The 21,809-nt window shown below is 47.0% G+C and overlaps 1 protein-coding gene across 4 annotated transcripts in view; it reads left to right on the top strand.

Moving 5' to 3' along the window:
* LOC142578589 (BBSome complex member BBS7-like) overlaps positions 1-21,809 on the top strand; it is a 136,939-nt gene that overhangs the window by 12,111 nt on the left and 103,019 nt on the right. For all 4 annotated transcript variants that reach the window (XM_075687980.1, XM_075687983.1, XM_075687981.1 and 1 more), the window contains exon 5: positions 6,962-7,148. In XM_075687980.1, coding sequence (XP_075544095.1) covers positions 6,962-7,148 — 187 coding nt within the window. The remainder of the gene's footprint in view (positions 1-6,961; positions 7,149-21,809) is intronic.

A 21,809-nucleotide genomic window follows, 5' to 3' on the forward strand; every position in this document is an offset into this window, starting at 1 on the left:
ACGAAGTGCAGCTGCTAAGTGCAAAAATAATAAAATTAGAATCCGCCATTTCTTCGCATTCCACAGCCGAAGCCGGGACAAATTCTGATGCTATAAGCGATGTTTCCAAGCAATTGACAGCAATATCTTCAGGATGTAATCACGCTGAAAATAGACTACACCGCTCGAATCTCTTCTTTTTGGTATAGATGATGATCCAAAAGAAGATTGGGCTGCGTCCGAGCAAAAAATTATCAAGTTTTGCTCAATAAAACTTGGCGTTACCACGACAGGTCAACAATTTGAGCGCATGCACCGTTTGGGCAAGCATTCGCAAAAAAAAAACGCAGGCAGCAAAATTTCACTTTTTTCAAACACAGAGCGTGTCTTGACTTCAGCGTCTAAACTTAGGGGATCAACGTTTTCAATCCGCGAGGATTTTTCACCCGCAACGCGACAAGTGAGGCGGAAATCGATTAGCTTTGCTAAGAATAAAAACAAGGCGTTTAAGTTGCACGTCTACCGAATGCGCATAGACTCTGAGTCCTACACCTATGATCTCGCAACTGATGCAGTCTTCATGGTCAATAAATAGCCCCGGCACAACACGCATGTGCGCAATCAGCATAAACCAAACCAAACCCTTACTTCCTCATCCTTATCATCGGCAGAAACATCCGTAGTATTATGTCAAAGTGCAATCTTGTTTCTTCTTTTCTTGACGACTGTAATTCGGATGCTCTTGCTTTTACCGAAACCTGGTTAAACCCTGGAATAACTCGCAATGAAATTTTCTCCGGTAACACAACTTATAACATATACATACGCGACCGTGATAAGAAAAGAGGTGGCGGTGTCATGGTAGGAATTAAAAAGAATACCGTATCTCTTGTTGTTCAAACCCATACTAACCACGAAATCATTTGGGTGGCCTGCTCTGTATCAACCGTGAATGTACTACTCCGTAACTGTTACCGTGCGCCGGATTCTGATTTTTCCTTCCTAACTGCATTACATGATAGTATCAAAGTAATAATCGGTCTGTATCAGGGAGATATAATGTATCTAAACGGAAATTTCAATCTTCCCTTAATTGACTCGGTTAATTTATTCTCATCGTGTCATATGTGCACAAGCTTTACTTCCTTAACATTAGATTTGAAACTATCTCAAGTAGTTAATCAACCGACTCGTAATTCCGATCTTTTGGATCTCATTTTAACAACAGCTCCAAAAACTGTCACATATTTAACTTAGATGGATTCAATGATCATCACTTACTCCAAGTGACCATCGATATTCCATGCGCGTCCACCGGTTTCACAACAAAGCATATTAGAGCCTACAATAAAGGTAATTATAGTATCATCAACTTAGAATTAGACTACTACTTTATCGACGTATTGGAGCCATCCTTTTCCAGCAGATCTGTCAACGAAAATTGCCTTCTATTCAGAGATAAGTTGCGTGCATTAATTGAAAAGCATATTCCTCTTGTTACTATAACTAACGATAATTCCAACCCATGGTTGACTAAAACTCTTCACAGAATGCAAAACAAAGAAATAAGGCCTATATGAAAACCTGATGCGCGTACAAAGAACATTCGCTTGGGATAAATGCAGAAGCCATCTAAAAGAGCACTGCGCAGCTTTATTGGTCGCCAAGGATAAACATTCTTCAAAAGACCTACCAGGAATTCTTACAAGCAATCCAAGAAAATCCTGGAACGTAGTTAACCATAGAAATAAGTGCGCTTTTATTTTATTGCATGATAAAAACTGACCTATTTCTGACAGTCAATGTCCGACAGCATTCAACTCATTCTTCACATCCGTCTTTACAAGAGAAGATAGTTGTAACATACCTCTTGTACCCGATTTCGATTTCCAGTACATGGCTCCCATCACTATCACTTTAAAAGGCGTAGCCGATCTTATAGGTAACCTTAAAATGTCTTCATCCTCTGGAATAGATGGTATAAATTCCAAAATACTAAAAAACACAATACTAGTATCGAACAATATTCTGCTACACCCACTTAACCATTCCCTTACAACTGGTATGTTTCCCACAGACTGCAAGATAGCAAAAGTAGTGCCCGTCTATAAGAAAGGCAACAAGAGCTCCAGTGAAAATTACCGTGCTATATCACTAATTTGCATTTGCTGCAAAATGTTAGAACACATTATCGCACCCCATATATATTCTCATCTTGAATATAACTTTTTTACCCGAAACAGCATGGTTTCCGAAAGGATTTTCTTGCGAAAGCCGACTACTAGAATTCACGCCAGAGTTACACTTTCATATGAACAGTAATAAACAAATTGGCTGAATCTTTTTGGACTTCTCGAAAGCATTCGATCGTGTAGGCCATTATCGCCTGATATCAAAGCTCTGTGCAATTAAATTTGACTCACTAACCCTATCATGGATTCGTATTTTTCTCTCTCAGCGCGAACAGTTCCCTCTTGCTAACTTTTCCTCTTTCCTGTCTGACGTCACCTCCGGTGTACCTCAAGGCAGTGTGCTCGCACCTCTTCTCTTTTTTTCATTTACATTAATGACTCTTCTGTACGATTATTTGCTGACGACTCCATTGTATACCGTTCGATTAACTGTTCCGCTCACCCCGCGGCACTCCGAAATGACTTTGCACATATCAGTGATTGGTGTGCTACGTGACTGATGTCCCTAAACGTGTCGAAGCGCAAACTAGTTTCCTTTTCTCGAAAAACTGTTAAATCTCACTTTTCCTATCAACTGGATTCTAACATAGTTGACCACATCACAGATTGAGTACTTAGGAGTGCTCCTAACGCACAATCATTCATGGACTAATCACATCACCTCCATTTCAGCTAACGCCTCCAGACTATTAGAATTTCTGCACCGCAACTTAAGAAGTGCGTCTTCACCACTAAGAAAACTAGCTCATATAACTATTGTACGGCCAAAAATTGAGTACACCTCTTGTATATGGTCTCCTCACCAAAGATACCTCATCGAACTCCTGGAGAGCATCCCGAATAGAGCGAGCCGTTTCATTAAAAAAATTGTAGTAACCAGTCAAGAGTAACCCAAATAAAGCTCGATCTCTCGCCAAAACCACTAACTACTCGCCGCGTTATTGTCCTTCCGTCTATTGTTATTTCATAGATTCATTTACACAGTTGGCCTAACCTTATGAAACACTAAAGAAGCATCCTCGACGTCACAAAGACTGAACAATCAGTTCAGCTACACCCGAAATAAGGCAACACACACGCTTTTAATTTGTCCGCTTTGCCCCGTGCGATCCGTTTTTAGAACGCTGTACCAGATCTGTACGTTCGCTTCAATCAGAGCCCCCGCCATTTATTGCGCTTCGTTTTACAGCTGCGGCTGCAGCGAGGGAAAGGGAAAAGGGACGCTGGCTTGTTATCGGGCCACTTGCGTGATAACCACACCTGATACATCTTTTCCTCTCCGAAGAAATCAGGTCTGACAATGCACTAAGAAACTTGCGGAAAATTTTGGCATCGTATGTCAGCCGTGTACGCTCGAAGTCATGAGGCATTTCGTAGCATTGAGGTATAGAGGTATAGGTGTAGAGGTATAGAGGCATTGCGTAGGGCCAGTGCATAGTCGGGTTAAACTGCGTGGAACTGCTGCAATGTTTCTTCCAGCAGCCGTATGCTGCGATCTGAGTCTTGTTGCATGTCCACAACATGGCTGATCATGACCGCCGGTCATGATCAGCCATGTGGGTCTGCTGGCCTTGAGGGTCTGCTGGCCTTGAGGCTAATGTCCACATCGCCGTCGTCGCTGCCGTCGACTACCCTGTAGTGTTCTCGTGTTCGCAGCAGGTGTTGCCTATTTCCCCGTAGAATGCGGCCGTTGTCCGCTTTCACTATGTCCGACCTAGGATTCACCTTATGGAGAATCATCGCTTTGAGCGAGCGCTGGCGGCCGTCGCGAACCCGTACCATGTCTCCTTGCTGCAGTGGAGGCAATGGCGTGTCATTGGACGTCTAGCGGTGTTTTACCACCAGGTGCTCCGTTTGGTTGCTGCATTTAGGCACCATCTTGTAGTGTCGTTTCACGCAGCCGATTCCACAGAAAAGGTGCGGGACAGTTTGCTCTAGTGATTCGTGCCCATCTTGTTTAACGCGTCCACAGCTATTGAGATGAGGCCAAATTGCAGGCATGTGTTGAAGCCAAGGATTGCTCGTCGGCCTTTTTTCACAATAAAAAAGCTTGTCTCGTGCTTCGCTCCGTTCATGACCAAGGGTGCTGTGGCGATGCCGACATGCTTGATAACGGTGCCGTTGTAGGCAGTCAGGACCGCTGTACTCTTGCTCAGGTACGTTGTACAGCGGATGCGTTGAATAATGCGGAGGGGGAGGTGGTTTGCCTGGGAGCCTGTATCAACTTTGAATCTGACCTGGCATCCGGAAATCTCGCCTCGCACCATCCAATCTAGCCCTGCTTGCTTTTTGACACCGCATATGCTGACGTCCGAAACTTGGAAATTTTCATCACCTTCCAGCTCTTCCTGTACTTGGTTCACTTGGCAATTTCTGCAGCATACCGAGAAGTGATTCATTCTGTTGCACGCGTGGCAGTGCTTCCCGTAAGCTGGACATTGTCGTGGCGTGTGCGTCCGGCTGCATTGCTTACAAAAAATTTGCTTTCCTTTGCCAGGCTCATTTCTTACGGCGTAGTCTACTTGCAGACTTTCTCTGCGCCATGTAGTAATTTTGCTTTGCGGCAACCTCCGTCGCCTTGCACATTTCTTCTGCTTTCTGAAATGTGAGAGACTTATCTCGGAGCATCTTTTCTTTGAGCGCCGTACTATTAGCACCGAAAATAATCTGGTCACGTACCATGGATCCTTTGAGGCCGCCAAAATTACAGTGCTTAGCTTGAGTTCTCAGACCTCGCTAAAACGGCTCAAATGGTTCGGCCTCACATTGCACACGCATACGAAACACGTGCCTTTTGTAGACTTCGTTTTCCTTTTCATGGAAGTAACTGCCGAATTTCTTGAGCAGCGTATCGTAATCATCTTTGAAGCTAAAGTTGTTGTATATGTCGAGTGCTTCGTCGCCAGCAGCGCTGATAAGGATCGCTGCTCTTACCGCTGCCGTCTTTCGGCTGTCACTCAATGTCGCTGTCAGGAGCAGTTGCAGTTTCTGCTTGAAGACAAGCCAGTTTCTTCTGACATTTCAGTCAGCTGAAGTGGTCCCGGCAGTTTGACGCTGTGCTGTCCATTGCTTAGGCTATGGGAACGATCCTGATGGGCAGACGGGGCCGCTTCTGACATTAGGTGTCACTCGCTTCAAGCAGAGCCACCACACATCAGTAGGCTAGGCAAGGAAAAAGAACTCCCGGCCGTTTATTGCGCTTCGTTTTTTAGCTGCGGCTAAAGCGAGGCAAAGGGAAAGGGGACCCTGGCTTGTTATCGGGCCGCTTGCGTGATAGCCACACCCGATATAAAATCGCTTGCCAATCTAAACACAGTACATTTCGCAATTCTCTAATTGATCAATATGCCATTTCAACCGTCTAACACGTGTTGCCTTCTTTTAATGTCTTCCCTACATTTTACAATAAATTCATAAAATAATTTCAGTGATCCTAATTTTTTATTATACTTACTACTGTACACATGCAAAAACGTTTATAATGTTATTATGCTATTATGTTATTTTGTGTACCGTTTATTGTTATTGCTCTACATACTGTATTTGCTAATGTATTAATTTTCCATGTTGCACGAATATTCCTTTCATTATAATGATGTTCCTTCTTTCCTGATTCCATACTAATATGTTACCGTATTTCCCCCCTTACACAATGCCTTCTCGAAGGCCTGTAAGATACATGTAAATAAATAAATAACGCCGGTGCGGCAACTTCAGTTATATGCATCGTTGCGTGACAGCCCCTAAGCCGCGCTTGATGCAACGAATCTTACGAAGTAGGTAGACTGATTGACTCTACTGTGAATTTGGTTTCGCTTGCAGAGTGCTTATAGTCAACTTTTTCTCGGTTGTAGTGCTCGAAAAATCGTGCTCTAGATCTAGATTACTTATCCACTACTGACGCGTCAATCAGCAGGCCACCACTGTTTTTGTCACTGTAACCGCAGCAGAAATGGGCTCATTGAGAGTTCTGAGATAACGATATGACCGAAGGCGCACTGTTGTACTCTGTGGCTTGCTTTGCAAAACAAATTACATTTTTGTGCTTCCTGCTTAGGGCTTTTTAAAGAAAGTCTAGCTGCGTGAAGAATAAAACGATGTCGGCAATACGAAGAAGGAAAGCGGTGACTTATATAGGTGTTGGGATAAGGCGTGTAGGACGGAGCTGACTAAGTATACGTTTTGCCGTTTATCGTGTAGAAAACAGAAAGGCTCTGCACTTGATTTCAATTTTCTCGTCGCAAACTTCATATGAACACGCCCTCTTTCTCACTGCGATTTTAGGAGGATATAAGAAAGAAATTCGAAATGTTCAGCATGCTTTCTAAGTACCATCGAAGGCATTCTTCAAGGTGCGTGTGCAGTGCGCCCGCACTGTCATGGTACATCCAACGAAGAGTGCAGTTTCATCTAGATTCGAGAATAACTGCAGCCCCTGCATGTTATTTTATAAGCATATTATGTAAATTAATACACTGCAGAAAATTCAGGGTGGTTGTTAACTCCGTTTGTAGCGCTTAAATACGCCTATAGATATGCTGCACGTAAGCTAGCTCTTATCACCGAAACTACGAAGGCAAAGACGCTTACTTCTTCGTGCCATATTGCTCCGCGAGCCCCACGTGTGACGAAGTGCGCGCAAGAACCTTCTCCAGGCGGTGAACATAAATAAGCGCTTACATTTCCATCGCTGGCGCGTGGTTTCACCGTGTTCAGGAGACCAACCAGGGGGCCTCGCACGTTGGGCTGCGTGCTGAGCGGAGCGCTGTGCTATCCGCCCTTTCCTGCAGGAGCGTGTGCGGCAACGACCTGGCGGTATGCGGTGAATACGTTTACAACCACTACTTCGAATGCCAGGACAAGAACTACTTCCTGTCGAGTGGCCGCATCAACGACATGCTCCTGCTGCCCGTGGAGAAGCTCAGAGCTCTGGTACCCGTGCTCGCTTGCCAGGACAGGCTTCTCCGGGTGCTCAAGGTCAGGCATGATCACCCTTACATTATGGCGGCAAGGTGACAATGATTCGGTTTTAATGCTTTAGCATTCTTAGGGTACTTGTCACATTTGATGTCCCGTGAGTGTACCTTGCCCCTGTGGGACTCGAATGTTTTCATCATGTGTCGATTGCGTTCGTTGTCTCCGAACATACGGATGCACCTCTCGCCTGGATTACCACGACGTGAACAGACCATGCTCTACCGTCTGTGGCTAGGCGTTGCCTTTACAAACTCATATGCTTTCCTCATAGGAATGGCCGACAGCCCCACGTGCGACACATGTAACATCGACGAGACGCTAGCACACATTATCTGTGTCCGCCCGCGGTACAGTGCTGACAGACAAGTGATGTGCAGAGTACTGGCCCAGTTCGACAATGGTCCACTTTCAGAACTGAAAGCTTTAGGCCAATGCTCCGAAAGAACATCCGCGTTGAAGGCCTTACTCGCGCTATTAAGGCCGCCCCACATTCAGCGTTTCTACCGGCGTTTTTTGGCGTTGCGCCAAACGGCGCCAAACGGCGCCAGAGAGGGCGTCCAGCCACACGAGCGGCACGCGGACCAGCGCCAGCGCAGCGTCGCACAATGTGACCAGATTTATTTTACCAGATACCTCCTAAGCTAATTGTGTAATATCAATGAAAAGAGCTGTCATAAGTATTCTTCAATGCAATACTTATGCCTTTTGCATAGTTTTACGCTAAATAAAATATTCAGGGCTGTGTAGAAAAATTACACAAGGCTAAGCTTCAGAAAACTGGCAGCAATAATCGGCGTGAACATCACGAGCGGTCGGCGCGTCGGCGTGCGAAGCTGAGCATCGAGGGTTCTTTATTCTATGATAGAGGGGGAAGTAGGTGCTTTTTATTGCTAGACGCCATACGCCACATCATGGAAAGAAGGCAGCAGCTTTTGCTGCTAAAAAAGAAGCTCCTGCTTCTCATTTGGTACACCCGGCAGGACGATGGCGGCGACTTCAATCCACAAAACGTTTTTTTTAACACGATTCTTGTGTTCCTTGTGTTTGGTCTGCCACAATATCGGCCTTGCTTCTACAATGGCTATAAGAAGCTCGTTATCGATGTTCGCCGGTAGCATGATTGAATCGACCAAACAAACAGCAATGGCGGCGCGAACTGCGAATCTGCGGAAGTTTCTTGCAATAGTTGCCAGCAGCGCGGCCACGCCCTGCCACGCGCTGATTGGTCGGCGCTGTCGAGCCGCTTCCGACGGCGGCGGCGAGATCTGGTGTCCCTTGAGCACGACGTTTTGGCTTGGCGCCAGCCTCAGCGTCGCCGCCGAGCGACGCCGGGTGACAAAACGCCAGAAAACGCTGAATGTGGGGCGGCCTTTAAGGTTCTTGCGGTCCACGGCGCTTCACGACAGACTCAAGAATGCCGCCCCCTACCACTTTGTAGTGTACGCGCTTTGTTCGTGCTTGTCTCCCTTTCTTTCTATCTCCCCTTTCCTCTCTGTTTCTCTTTTTATCCCCCTTAACCCTTCGCCCTGCGCAGAGTAGCCAACCGGAACTACCTCTGGTTAACCTCCCTGCCTTTCTCTGCATTATTTTCTCTCTCTCTCTCTTGACGCACTTTCCGGAGGGTATCTATCTATCTATCTATCTATCTATCTATCTATCTATCTATCTATCTATCTATCTATATATCTATCTATCTATCTATCTATCTAACCAACCAACCAATTTTCCGCCTGCCTGGGTAACTGTGCAGTGCGTCACTGTAGTTGCGGGATTGGGCAAGTACCGCTGTTGAATTAAACTATCCGACACCGACTCGGAGCACTAGATTTGTGCCACTCCGTATGTGCTGGTCTTCAACAAACCTATTTGGTGGCAATTTGGGCCCCTGGGAACGTGCTGGTAGGTATTTGCCGCTCTTCAATGTGGGTCTATGGCGCCAACTTAGGTAACCAGGTATGGGCCACTTGAAAGGTGCCACTCTACAATGACAAAATATATGCCTCAAGTTTCCCTCATTATGCGTGACACATTTCTAGTGCACAATTCGTAGGGAAAAAAAGGGGGGGGGGGAAGCTGACAGGAAAGAGGTATAGTGCACAGAGTGCATTCTGTCCTATCACCCCCTTCGTTCTTTTCTACAAATTGCGCAATAAAATGTATTTTTCTCTCCTCGTTTGTGGGGTTCTTCTCCCGTGCTCTTGGGACAAAGGAATGGCAACACAGTAGTGCAAACAATCGCAAGGGCATTTATTGCACCTTTCATAGATCAATGCCTGCTAGCCGAGCTGCTATCCACAAAACATGCCGATGGGCGCGCGACAAATCTAGGAAGTCCGACTCACCGCGACCGGATAGCGAGCGAATAAGTTCACCTCATGCTGGATCCGAATGCCTGGTTGTTCGCGCGTACGGTAACGCGAACGGTGGCGCGTTCGAAGGAGGCCACGCGAGAAGGTCTCGCAGAAGCATGGATCGGCGCAGGCGCGGGACGCCGCGCCGACGTGCTTCTGCCGCCGCGCCGAGGACGTGCTTTCTCCTTTTCGCGCCTGAGTAACCCCACCGGTAGGTGGCGTTAGCAGCGCAACACTCGCGTCATCTCTCGCACTGCGCTTCAACCACACCGACCGCTGCGGGCCCCAGGCCACGTGGCGAAGCCGCATTGCAAGAGACGGGAGCTACGCGGGAAAACAAGATATCAGGGGATGCGTGAGAGTCTCGCATCCCCACACGTTTTAACGCTGTTTTACCAAGCAGGAACCCTTTTGACGCTTCAGCAGGTTGCGCTTTAACAAACTGGCTGTGGGCCGCTTTTCTATGAACGGCTTTTACGCGAATGCTTGGGAGCGCGGCGCCATAAGCGCGCTGGCTATGTGCCGCTCTTCGATGAACCAACTTAGGTCACTGAGCATGTGTGGCAACACTTCTCGGCATGCACCGGCACGCCCCGCTTCTCTTCTTGGAGGTCAAGCGCCGACCTCTCGGCAGTGCCCCTAGATGGCGCAGCATGTCCAGAAAGAAGTGCGAGAGACGAGCCCGTCTGCCACATGACGCGTTTCTCCACGTTGGAACGCACCGGCGCGCCAAACATTTTAGGAGGTCACGCGCATACTTCGTGGCTGCGGCGGTAGATGGCGCTGAGTGTTCATAGAGAGTAGCGAAAGCGCATCCCACTGGAGTACACGCCTTCTACGTAACTTCTTTTGGCGGTGGTAATACCGCTAGATCGATTCAGTGCTAAACTCATTACCGTCGGCCGCCATCGCAAAATGGGTTGCGCCGAATTTCGGTCTAGCCCTAGCTTTACACTTTGCACCTGGCTAAAATGGTCTGCGTGAATCCGCTACAACAAATCTCGGCGCATGTTTGTCGGTATCACCAATTTCGTTTCCTTCAAAAGTATGCCATTTACCACAGAAAGGTAGGCAGCCACCGGTATGAGCGGAACGTTGACATAGTCTCCCCTGGGTAGCTTTCTTATAGCCCAAATTTGCTAAAGCCTCCTGTCCGTTCCGCGGGGCGGATCATGTCACAAAGTTTGGTGAATCGCACGCACACTCTGATTGGACAACGCGAAGTCTGTTGACAGCTGGCAACTATCGAAAACAGCAGACGACACTGGCGCGTTTGTCAAGATGCGAGTGCGTTTCCGCGTTGTGGGGATAACGCGGCTCTTCACATTCTGTTCTGTGGCCGCATGTCTTGCGATGACGCGGTCAATCACGTTCGATGCATTGCACACTCACCTGCGCTCCCTTCCAAAAATGTATTGCAATCGTGTCATGCTGCCACATTGGACGTATTTTGAGCCCATCACTCTCAGTGGGCGCTCAACTGGCTCGTTGTGCAAAATCTCTCTAATCATCCAACGCGCGGCATGCTACGTCACGTGAAAGCGATAGTATCGCCGAAAGTTAGACGTCCGAGAATTCTTTATATATCGCTATTTATAGTTTTGTGTTCGGCGCGATGGCGCACTTTCTGTAGTTATGCTAGCGCCAGCTTGCAAGAGCACGTAACACACGCACGCGCTCGAAATTGTCGCCGAAGACAGCTGCCTAGGACGGCAAGTCGCCCCTCGACCACCGAATAGCACGCGTGCGACGCCTAGCACCGCTGCGACACATCGCACAGATAAAGCAATATTTGCATCTTATTTTAAATAAATGATTTAAATATGGGGTTTTACGGGCCAAAACAACAATCTGATTATGAGGCACGCCGTAGCGGGGACTCCGGAAATTTTAACCACGTGGGGATCTTTAACGTACACCTAAGTATACGAGTGTTTTCGCATTTCGCTCCTGTCGAAATGCGGCCCCCGGGGCCGGGATTCAATGCCGCGACCTCGTGCTCAGCAGCGCAACACCATAGCCACAAAGCAACCACGGCGGGTGATTTGTATCTTCGTATTGATAGATTGTTCAAACGTCGTGACCACCACGGCGCATCGCAGATGGCAAAACGTCTCACACGCACATGAGGAATGACAGCGACATAACGAGACAATAAAGTTTATCGCTACTGTTCCTATCACCACTTGTGGAAGCTTTAAAGGACTAGCGTTCACCACTTCGCGGCGGCGAACAACATATACAGAACACATACAATTTCTGCATGCTGGGTGCATCGATCAGACACTTTTCATTTCGCAGCGCCCTGGACATGTACCTTGCTTAGAATACACGTGTATGTGATGGACTTCTCGTTAGCAACGCACACGCGAAGCATGGCACAATAAATCACGAAGTCGGCGGCTTCAAATATTTCTTGCGACGCTCTCGCAAACACAACGCACACTTCCTGCGATCCGTCTGTTTCTGCCGGTGTTCGCACGCACTGAGAGGCCCGGAAGGGTACACCGGCTTGCTGCGGTCCACGAATATCTCCGTGGGTGCTGGATAACTTTAGTAAAAATCGCGAAAGCGAGCAAACTGCACTGACTCTGACACGGCTGTAGCTCAGGCCTCGCGTCCCCATTTCACTTCAAGCAAGCGCCATATTTGCTGTCAAGACGCCCAGTGCCGTCCACCTCAACCTAGCCAATGAGAAATGAGCTGGCATGCGAATGGCCAAGTTGCCAGTGTTCGTCAAGCCACCAGACAGCCGTCCGCTAGGCGGAGTCGAGTACCAAGGCGGAGTGCGGAACACCAGGCGGATTGACCGAGTTTGAGCGATTAGCATGGTTGAGACATTAGCCCTAACTGGTGATCTTTTGTTGTGGTTTTCTGGTTCTCACCGTGAGTTGAGATAGTCCAGACGGTCTGCCGTAAGAACGGAACAGCGCTTCCGTCCGTCCACGGCTTCCCCGTACCCCGACACTCACCTCAAGTTACGGCTTTGGTTTGGCTTGCCGGGTGGGACGGCTCGGGGAGGCGGCGGGACTGTGGGAAGAGCGGACGGAGGCAGAACGACTCGGAGGGGCTGATGCAAAAGCATGTTATGATAGCCACGGGGACAAGATCTGAAGATGTTTTATTCACTGCTCTTATTTGTACAAATGTAACTTGAAGAATAAACGAGAGTATAACATCAAACGGCAGTGCCGTCCTGAAACGATCATCAACAACTAAGTATTACAACAAAATTATTGCTGCCGAGCCTCGAAAACGAATTATACAAGACCATAGAGAACCATTGACCGGACCCGACCACGATTCACTGAACAACGAGGATGGGTAAACAGAAGAGAAAAGACGTAAAGTCATCGGAATTCAAGTCATGCTTTTCGCGAAAGAAGCGGCCCAACTTCTTGGCGTCAATTCTGCTGTCTTTTTAGAAGAGGCGAGTGTTCTCATAAAACGTCTACAGTTTGCCTAGCAGCAACTAAAGCATGTAGACGCAGTGATGGAGCCTCATCTCAGAGAAGAGCACGCAAAGATTGAATTTGAAACCATCTTAAATTCCAGTGACGAGATCACAACTTACATGCACAGACTATATGGACAGTATATAGAATGAAGTTGTGCTGCCAACTGAAGGACTGAAGTGCCAGCCAAAACAAACCAACGATCCATCAAGCTCCAACCAACCGAATTCAAAGAACGAAACTCATCGCACGACGAGGACCTCCCAGCTACAGAAGAGTGTCTTTCCACGCTGGTGAATCTCCGCCGGAGACGCCAGCAGAATAAGATAGCGACAAAGGGTGACGTCGCGTGGGCATCGACGACGTCACTCACGGCATCTGGGAATCCCACCCACCCCGGCAAGCCCGCCAGTGCTCGCGCTGTGCTGCCGCTGAACAAGAAGACGGCAACTACCTGGCGCCTGGAGCAGACACCAAAAATGAATTCGGAGGATCTGATCGTGATATTGAAGCCGCGTGGGACTCTGGACCTCAAGACGACCTTTCGGCATGGAGTAGTGGGAGCAGCAGTGGCTCGCTATGTGGGTGGGGCGGCAGGAGCTGCTGTCAACGTCTGGCCGCTCTGGGACCGAAATCACATCGTCTGTGGAACAGAAGTAGTGCTAGCAGTGGACAAGCTTGCCTAGGACTTTACCTTGAAAGTGGGTGAACGCTCCTTCACATTTTGAGGCCATGTGAAACTAAATGGTGAAGTGTGCCAATGTGTGGTCCGTGTATGGGGCTGACGGAACCTCCGCATCTCGAAGCCTAAGCTTGAATGGTGAGAGGGCGATATTCCCTTCATATGGAAAGTTGGTGCGTCCAATGTAGCCGTGCTGACCTTCGCGGGCCGACGATTACCGTGTTCCATACACTAGAACTGTTAGTGTCCTGCAATCAGGGAATACAAAAATACGATCCCCACCTGCTACATGTGGCACAATGGGGCACAGTGAGGACAACTGCCCTCACCTGGACGTAGGATGGTGTGGATACTGTGGTCAGCGCGTTGGAGCTTCGGACCAAGGCCTGACAGAACACGAGTGCATTCCGACATGCATGATCTGGGGAGTGGCCCATCTCACTGGCGCAGCAGATTGTGTAGGCAAGTTTTGGAAGCTATAGCGAGGAGAAACCTACGCAGAAACAACGGGGTCAACCTCCGAAGACGGGCAAGAAGACCCAGCAGAGCCACGTAACCCCTACCAACGAGAAGAAGAGCAAGTCGGAGCAAGCCGACCGGAATCAGCCTTCTCAGCGCTAACCTGTAAAGTCCGGGACCAGCGCCAAGCCGAAAGCCTTCAAGGCCGAGGATTTTTCACCGCTTGGCAATAACCCAACAGTACCACAGGTGAACAACTTGGCGGGGGCTGCCTCAACTTCCTCTCCAACCCTCCCCTATGGTACTCGGGCTGAGAAAAGAATTAGTAATTCTCAGAAGTCAGGGCGCGTAGCTGGCAACAAAACTCAATGCACTGGAAAAAGCTAAGGCAGAGCCGCTTGTTCCAGGAACAATGGATGAGGGGGACGACTCAACATCTCTGTGCTCGAACTGTGCTCCGATGTCGCAGTCCCCTGTAACCGCTAACATGGAAAGCCGCATAACGACGCTTGATCAAACCATGGCCGAACGAATCGCCCAGCTCGCCGGTCTGATTGCGCAGGTCATTCAAGCTCAGTCGCAACAAACTGCAGCCCCTATAACCCAATAGGTGTTGGTACCAGTAACGAAAAACATCAAGGCCTGGATCCAGACCAGTCCAAAATTGTTTAAGCGCGCAGGACCTGTCAAGGAGGTGAGCCAACCATCAAAGATATTTTGTTCTGTCGATGACGATGACACTGATGATACCCCCTTAGCAGCTGTGCAGTGTGTCGGAACAGTTATGCCAGTGGGTGTGGTGGACCAACCAGCCTTGAGTCAGCAACATGGCCCAGTGGAATAATCAGTCGCCTCACAAGCAAAAACTTGAACGTTTATCATTAATACAGTGGTATTCTCGATGATTCCGTGATCGGCGTAAAAGAGCACACTTCCGCCTCTACCTCGAAACTCTTGAATTCCTAGCAGTCATTGTGGTTCTGCGAGAACCTGGTGCGCCTGCCGAAATGTCGGGCTAAAGGACATTTCAGAAAGACCTATCCAACTGTATCCTTGTACACAAATCGTAAATAGTATAGGAAGTGTATCTATACGTTAATCTGGCCTACTCGTACACAACGGTCACTGTGCTTCCCCTGCTGCACTCTGACTCATAAGTACATATGCTTAATATGTATTGTTCACCCAAACTCAAACATGTCAATATGTCCGACATATTTAGTCGGGCGCTTAAGACGGCGGGTCGAGACCCATTGTTGATTGTGGGCGATTTCAACACTCCTAGTCAAATATAGGGTTACAAGAAGGATGAAGCACTTGGGCGTAAACTAGCAGAGTTTGTGTCAACGTTAGGCATCACCCTCAAAACCGGCCTGGTGGACCCTAAGCGTGTGGGGAATTCCGTTACCAGGGGCTCGTGCCCTGCTTCACGCTCTCCAAACACGTACAGTACATCGAATGGCACAACACTGAGGACCCTCTCGGCCGCGATAATTTTAGCATTACCATATTAATACATGCGCGACCTCTATAGAGGCCACTTTCTCAAGCCCGGCTCCCACCCAGACTAGCAGGTATTCCGTTAGTCCCTACCATTCACCGGTCTCTTTGAACATGGACATGAATCATGTGCACGAACACTCAACTCTACCCTCAAACAAAACGAGAAGCACATCCAGACACCGAAGGACTGCCCACCTCTGGATAACTGTCCACTCCGGCTCTGGGAAGCCAAAGACTGGCATAGACAGAAACAGAACCGTACTCTCAAAAGACGAATTGTAGAGCTCACCCAAAAGGCCATGGAATATGCCTCTGACTTGACTAACGCTAACTGGATGGTACGGTGCGACACAGCAGCTACAAAAATGTCTGGTAAGAAGATATGGAAACTTTTCCAGACTCATTGACCCCTCACAGTCAAGAGGCGAGGCACAAAGATATTTACAACGCGCACTTCACAACATGAAAGGCACCACGGCAGAACTGGCCGGCACATTACGGGACGAGTACTTGTGCCTGAAACAGGACCTCAAAGGCACGGAATTACTTCCCGCAGGCGAAGATGATTCGCAGTTGAAGCAACCGTACCAACTATAACACCTGAAGGCGACCCTGGTGGAGATGCTCAGAGGCGCGGAGCCGGATAGGGACAGGGTCACAGTCAAACTGCTGGCCGATCTCCCTGACCCGGCATATAAAGCCCTCTGGAATACATTAACGCGATTTCGAAAGGCGAGAAACCGGTTCCCTTTGATTGTAAAACAGCAGTGGTTACATTCATTCCTAAATCAGGAAAGGAAATCAACACAGGCAACTTAAGACCTATCTCGCTCACATCATGTGTGGGCAAGATGGTAACGCTGGCTCGGGATAGACTCTCAAAATATATGGAACACCGTAAAACTTTCTCGGACATGGTGTTCGGATTTCGTCTACATAAGTCAGCACAGGACATCGTGCTCCAACTTAACAGAGATCTAATACAGCCTATCGAGCACCCTCATAATTTCAAGGATTTGGACTTGAAGGGTACTTTCGATAACGTCGAACACAGCGTCATACCAACTCACCTCAATGAGACACACTGCGACTGCAACACTTTCAGGTACATAAAAGATTTCTTGACAGATCGGGCTTCACTGATGCCTATTCAAGACACCGAACATGGACCCTATCAAATGGGTACGCGGGGCACACCACAAGGCGTGGTCTTTTAAGTTTACTTATTGATTTCTTTCTGTACATCAACATAAATCGAAGCAAAAGCAAAAGCCTATAAGCCTGACAGAGGCTTTTGCTCCGAGGTACAGTTCAGCAAGCAGTCACAATACAAGTAGAGAAACAATATACAATAATTAACATAAGATAATCATTGAACAATCTAAATTGTCTCTAGGTATAAAAAACAAAAAAACAAATATCACAGAGTCAAGAAAACAAGCAGAACGACATACATATATTGTGACAAGCAGCAAAAAAAGAAATAAACAATGTGTGCTCAGAAATAAAACACATAGTGCACATTGAGTAAGATAAAAAAAGTCAATACACATGGAAGTTGTAATGAACACTTAAACAGCGATTAAACATAATCAATGCAATTTTCTAAAAGAATTTGTTTAAACCTATTTTTGGAAATTTGTTTATTTAGGTCTAGAATGTTGCCAAGTTTATTAAGCAGACTGGTTATTTGATGCACAATATGCTGCCGACCATAGGTAGTTCTAATTTTTGGTGTTCTTATACTTTGTGTACGGAGGCAATATTGAACATATTGAGCTTATTATTTTGGATATGCAGAAAAAGCTTGAGATAATAGATTTGGTTAGCTTGTAATATGAAATGTTTTGTAAATAGCGGACGCGTGCTGAGACCTTGCGGCTGACCATAATATCCCTCAAATATTCGTAGTACCTTTTTTTGTAAAGTGAGTAATGTGGTATAATTATGTGCTGTCGTTGTGCCCCAAATCAACACGCAGTAACTAAGCCTGGAATAGAATAGCGTATAATATAGCGCTTTCTTGAGCCAAAGTGGTAATACAATAAACTCTCAGTTGTACGAACGTCGGTTTATCGAATATTTCAGAATAACGAACTTTTTAAGAATCCCCGGCAGTTTCTTTATAGATTCTATGGAAAAAAGTTTCACTTAAACGAATTTCGGAACAGTCAATATTTCAGTTTACCGAACTCGCTCAGAGGACCAAGGCTCCTTTTTACAACCCACATGCGGTGTTTTTCATCGGCTCCGTTCAGCCTTCCAGTTTTACGTAACAACGGCAATTCGCGTACCCACTTTCGAGATGAGTGTGACGAAACGGAAGCGGTTGTCTCTCTCGGACAAGCTGGAAATCCTTCAGCGCCTGGACAACGGTCAAAGGCAAGTGGACCTTGCAAAGGACTATGGAATTGCACCGTCGACGTTGTCAACGATTGTAAAACAAAAATCGAAGCTTGAAAGAGAAACTTCGATGAATCCGGCCAGGAAACGACTCTGCACGGGGTACTTCAAAGAAGTGGACGATGCCGTTGCGGTATGGCATCGCGACCTACGATCTCAAAACATTCCAGTGTCCGGCCCGATAATACAGGGCAAAGCGAAGGAATTTTCTCTTCTTTTGGACGTTCGCGGGTTCGAAGCAAGCAGTGGATGGCTTACACCATTTTGGTATTTGCGGCGAAAGCTAGGATGCTGACCAAGAGGCAGCGAGAACCTGAAAGGATGAGGTTGTAGCTGAGGTTGTAGGGTACATTATAAAGTTGAGAGACTTTGTGTCTCAACAGCAAGCTGTGCCGCAAGAAGTGTACAAAAGCATTGACTCTTTGGACAGTTTTGTTACTTCCTGTGCTTTAACAGTACAAGTGCAGAAGAAGATTACAGTTTTTTTTTCTAAGTGAGAAAGGCAGCATTATAACTGTTATGAACCTTGTACTTGTTGATATGTACAAATTCCATTTCACACATTTCTAACACTATGGATGCCATATCTTTTGCTCCGTGAATTGCACTTCAAACTTTTGACTCTGTGTGCCATGTCTTATGTTGGTCTAGTGAATATTCAGTTTAGTGAACTTTCAGTTAAGTCAACTATTTCCTTCGGTCCCTTGAAGTTCACTCAAGTGGGAGTTCACTGTAATCGACTTAACCTGTAACTACATCGAACACTTTTGCTTAATTCTAATGCTACTTTATTTATGTGTTCATTCCAAAACTGGTCTTCCTGGAACCATACGCCCAGAAATTTTTGAACCTTAACTTGCTGAAGCGTCTGGCCCTCAAAGCAAACATTTAAGCTTATATACCGTGGCTTATTGATAGGTGCAAACAATATGTATTTAGTTTTGCTCACGTTTAGCCGTAACTTCTTGATTTTAAGCCAACAAGGCAGCTTACTTAGGTAGGTATTTACACTTCCTTCAAGGTTAGAAATTGAAGCGCCAGTAAAAAAAATGTTAGTGTAATCGGCGTACCTAATTATTTTAGGAGAGTCCGGAATGCGACGCAGGTCATTTACGTAAATTATGCTCCCACTGCTCTTCAATTTAGCTATGCTACACCTTCCGACACAGTTGAAGGATACTGAAGGCATACTGCATGCGTTGTATGCTGATGAGATCACGATCTGTGCCACCAAACGCAACTTAAGGCACATAGAAGAGAGCCTGCAAGCAGCAGCGCGGGTAGTGGATCGCCACGCGGAGCACTGTGGCCTCCAATATGCACCGACAAAGCCAGAATTTGTTCACCTTAGGGCTCCCCTAAGGACAATACAAACATCCGCTCAACCCTAGCCAGTGGCCCCATCCACGAGTCTAAGGAGATTAAAATTCTGGGGCTCTTTATACACCATCAGCGAAAGGTCGACGCTACACTTGACAAGCTCTGGAAGATTGGAGACCAGGTGGATCGAATGGTGCGCCGATTTTCTAACAAGAGGAGAGGGTTACGAAGCAAGGATGCCGTGCGGCTAGCTCAAGCTTTCCTAATAAACCGCATGCCGCATTGGGTACCCTACCTTCACTTGCGGAAGCACGTCGAAGACAGGGTAGAGGTTATCCTCCACAAAACGATGAAAAGGGCCCTTGATCTCCCGGCATCCGCTTCCAAGGGACTTCTCGATCTTGGAATGGTCAGCACCTTCCATGAGCTCAAAGAAGCTCATCTAACAAATGAACACACAAGGTTACCCCAAACACCATCAGCCCAACCACTCCTTGCTCAACTACACACTTAACACTATTTCTATATACAGGAAAGTGTCAGAGTGCCAGAACAACGGAGAAGCGCCATCCGAGTTCGACCTCTTCCAACCAACATGGATACAGAAGACCAAAGTGGACGCCGCCAGGCTAGGGTGAAAGCTTTGGAGTGCCACTATGGCAACAAACATGTAGTTTACTACGTAGATGTCGCTGGGCCAAACCACGGGGCTGGTATACTGCAGCAGTCCTACATCAGGGAACACAGGTAGATGGTCTCACTTTTCGTGCGGCACGTACAACGCAAGCAGAGGACGTAGTGATCACCTTAGCTGCCTCGGATTCTAATTCTAAATATATCGTTACGGATTCACGTGGGCTGTGTCGTAAATATAGGGCTGGTTGGGTCACCCTACTGGCCGAACGTATACTGCGAAACTGCATCATGGATGTAGATCTCACCTCCCGCTGTATAGTTTGGACTCCTGGCCATCAGGGCCTTCAAGGGAATGAAGCTGCTGATGCAGCAGACCAAGCACCCACTTACCGGGCGTCCCTTGAGGTCCTCGAACGAGAAAGCGGAATTCCCTTAACTTTCAAAGGCATTGCTACCTGTGATAACGATAGCCATCGCCGGTACCCAGCCCCATTCAAGAGACTGGGGAAAGCGAACGAACGCGTCCTACTTCGCTTATACACTAACAGAAAGCTAGGTGCGCGGTAGTAATGAAACATTTTTGCGATCCCTGCCTGGTGCCAACACTGTGGAGAGGTGGCTGACAGTTATCACATGGTGCGGGCCTGCCAGCAAAATTCAGCTCTCACCCCCACCCCAACGCTTCCCGAGAGGGAGGCAACCCTGTTTCGTAGCTCAGATGTTCAGGCCTAAAGGCTTTGTCAAGGGGGCCAGGGTGGCGGCTTCGACCAATGGGGTCGAAGCCGCCAGCCGGGCTAAGTTATTTATTTATTTATTAATGATTGTGACGAACGCGGGAGCAGTGGCACGAGCGCGTTGGCGCGGTAGCGCCTATATGGGGCGCCAACGAGCGAGCTGTGGAAGACGACGACGACGGTGGAGCCAATCGTGATGGTGGCAGTTTTGTGTGGAGACACGGACCCGTTCTTGGCGGAAGCAACCCTGAACAGCTTCGCTGTAAAAAGTGCAACCGGAATAGACGCTGTTTAGCATGAATTGCGGTTTGACGTCACGGATTCTATAGGCAAGTTCAAGCTTATTCACATTTTCTTGCGTACATGATAACAGCATAGGTGGCGTTATTACATTTGGTGGTTCCATTGTTATGAAACTGCAAGGGCGCCAAATAATACTATACATGATAACGATAGATTGTAGCATGCTATAAAGGACATACGTGAGCAGTAAATGTGAGCAGAAAAGCTAGGGGAAACGAAATGGTACAAAAGTAAAAGCAAACAAATGAAATGAAAGGTAAATATCATATATAGTTTTATGAAAATATACAACAATTAGTATAAGCTGGAAAACACATGCAAATGAAAAATAGTGCAGGCTTCATAAAATTCTTTAAAATAATGAATTCAATAAAACCGAAGAACAAAATCACTGTACAAAGCGTTGCCGCAATAGGTGAAAGCAAAATTTGTGCTTCCAGGAACAACATAAACACAAAGAACTTTATTTTACACGATTTACACATTTGCACGGAAGTAATAGGTAATATAAATAAAACAACAATGTAAGAATTATTAATTAGTGCAATTCTTCGTACGACTTGTGAAGTAGATATTTCTTGGGGAGGTATAGAAACATATGTACCGATGATGATGATTTAATTCCATATGGTATAGGATTGCAAAATGATGTCCCAGAGAAGACGGCAGTTAATTTCCCGTAGCTTGTTAAAACTCGGGGAAGTAGTAAATTATCGTTTACAGAAAACCTCGTAATGTTAGTATATTTGAGGAAACATTTCAGAAAAACCAAACTTAAGGTCTCAGAACGTTTAAGCTTGGAGATAAATAGCGGT

The sequence above is a fragment of the Dermacentor variabilis genome, chromosome 4 (assembly GCF_050947875.1).
Source record: "Dermacentor variabilis isolate Ectoservices chromosome 4, ASM5094787v1, whole genome shotgun sequence".
In the NCBI taxonomy this organism is placed as follows: Eukaryota; Metazoa; Arthropoda; class Arachnida; order Ixodida; family Ixodidae; genus Dermacentor; species Dermacentor variabilis.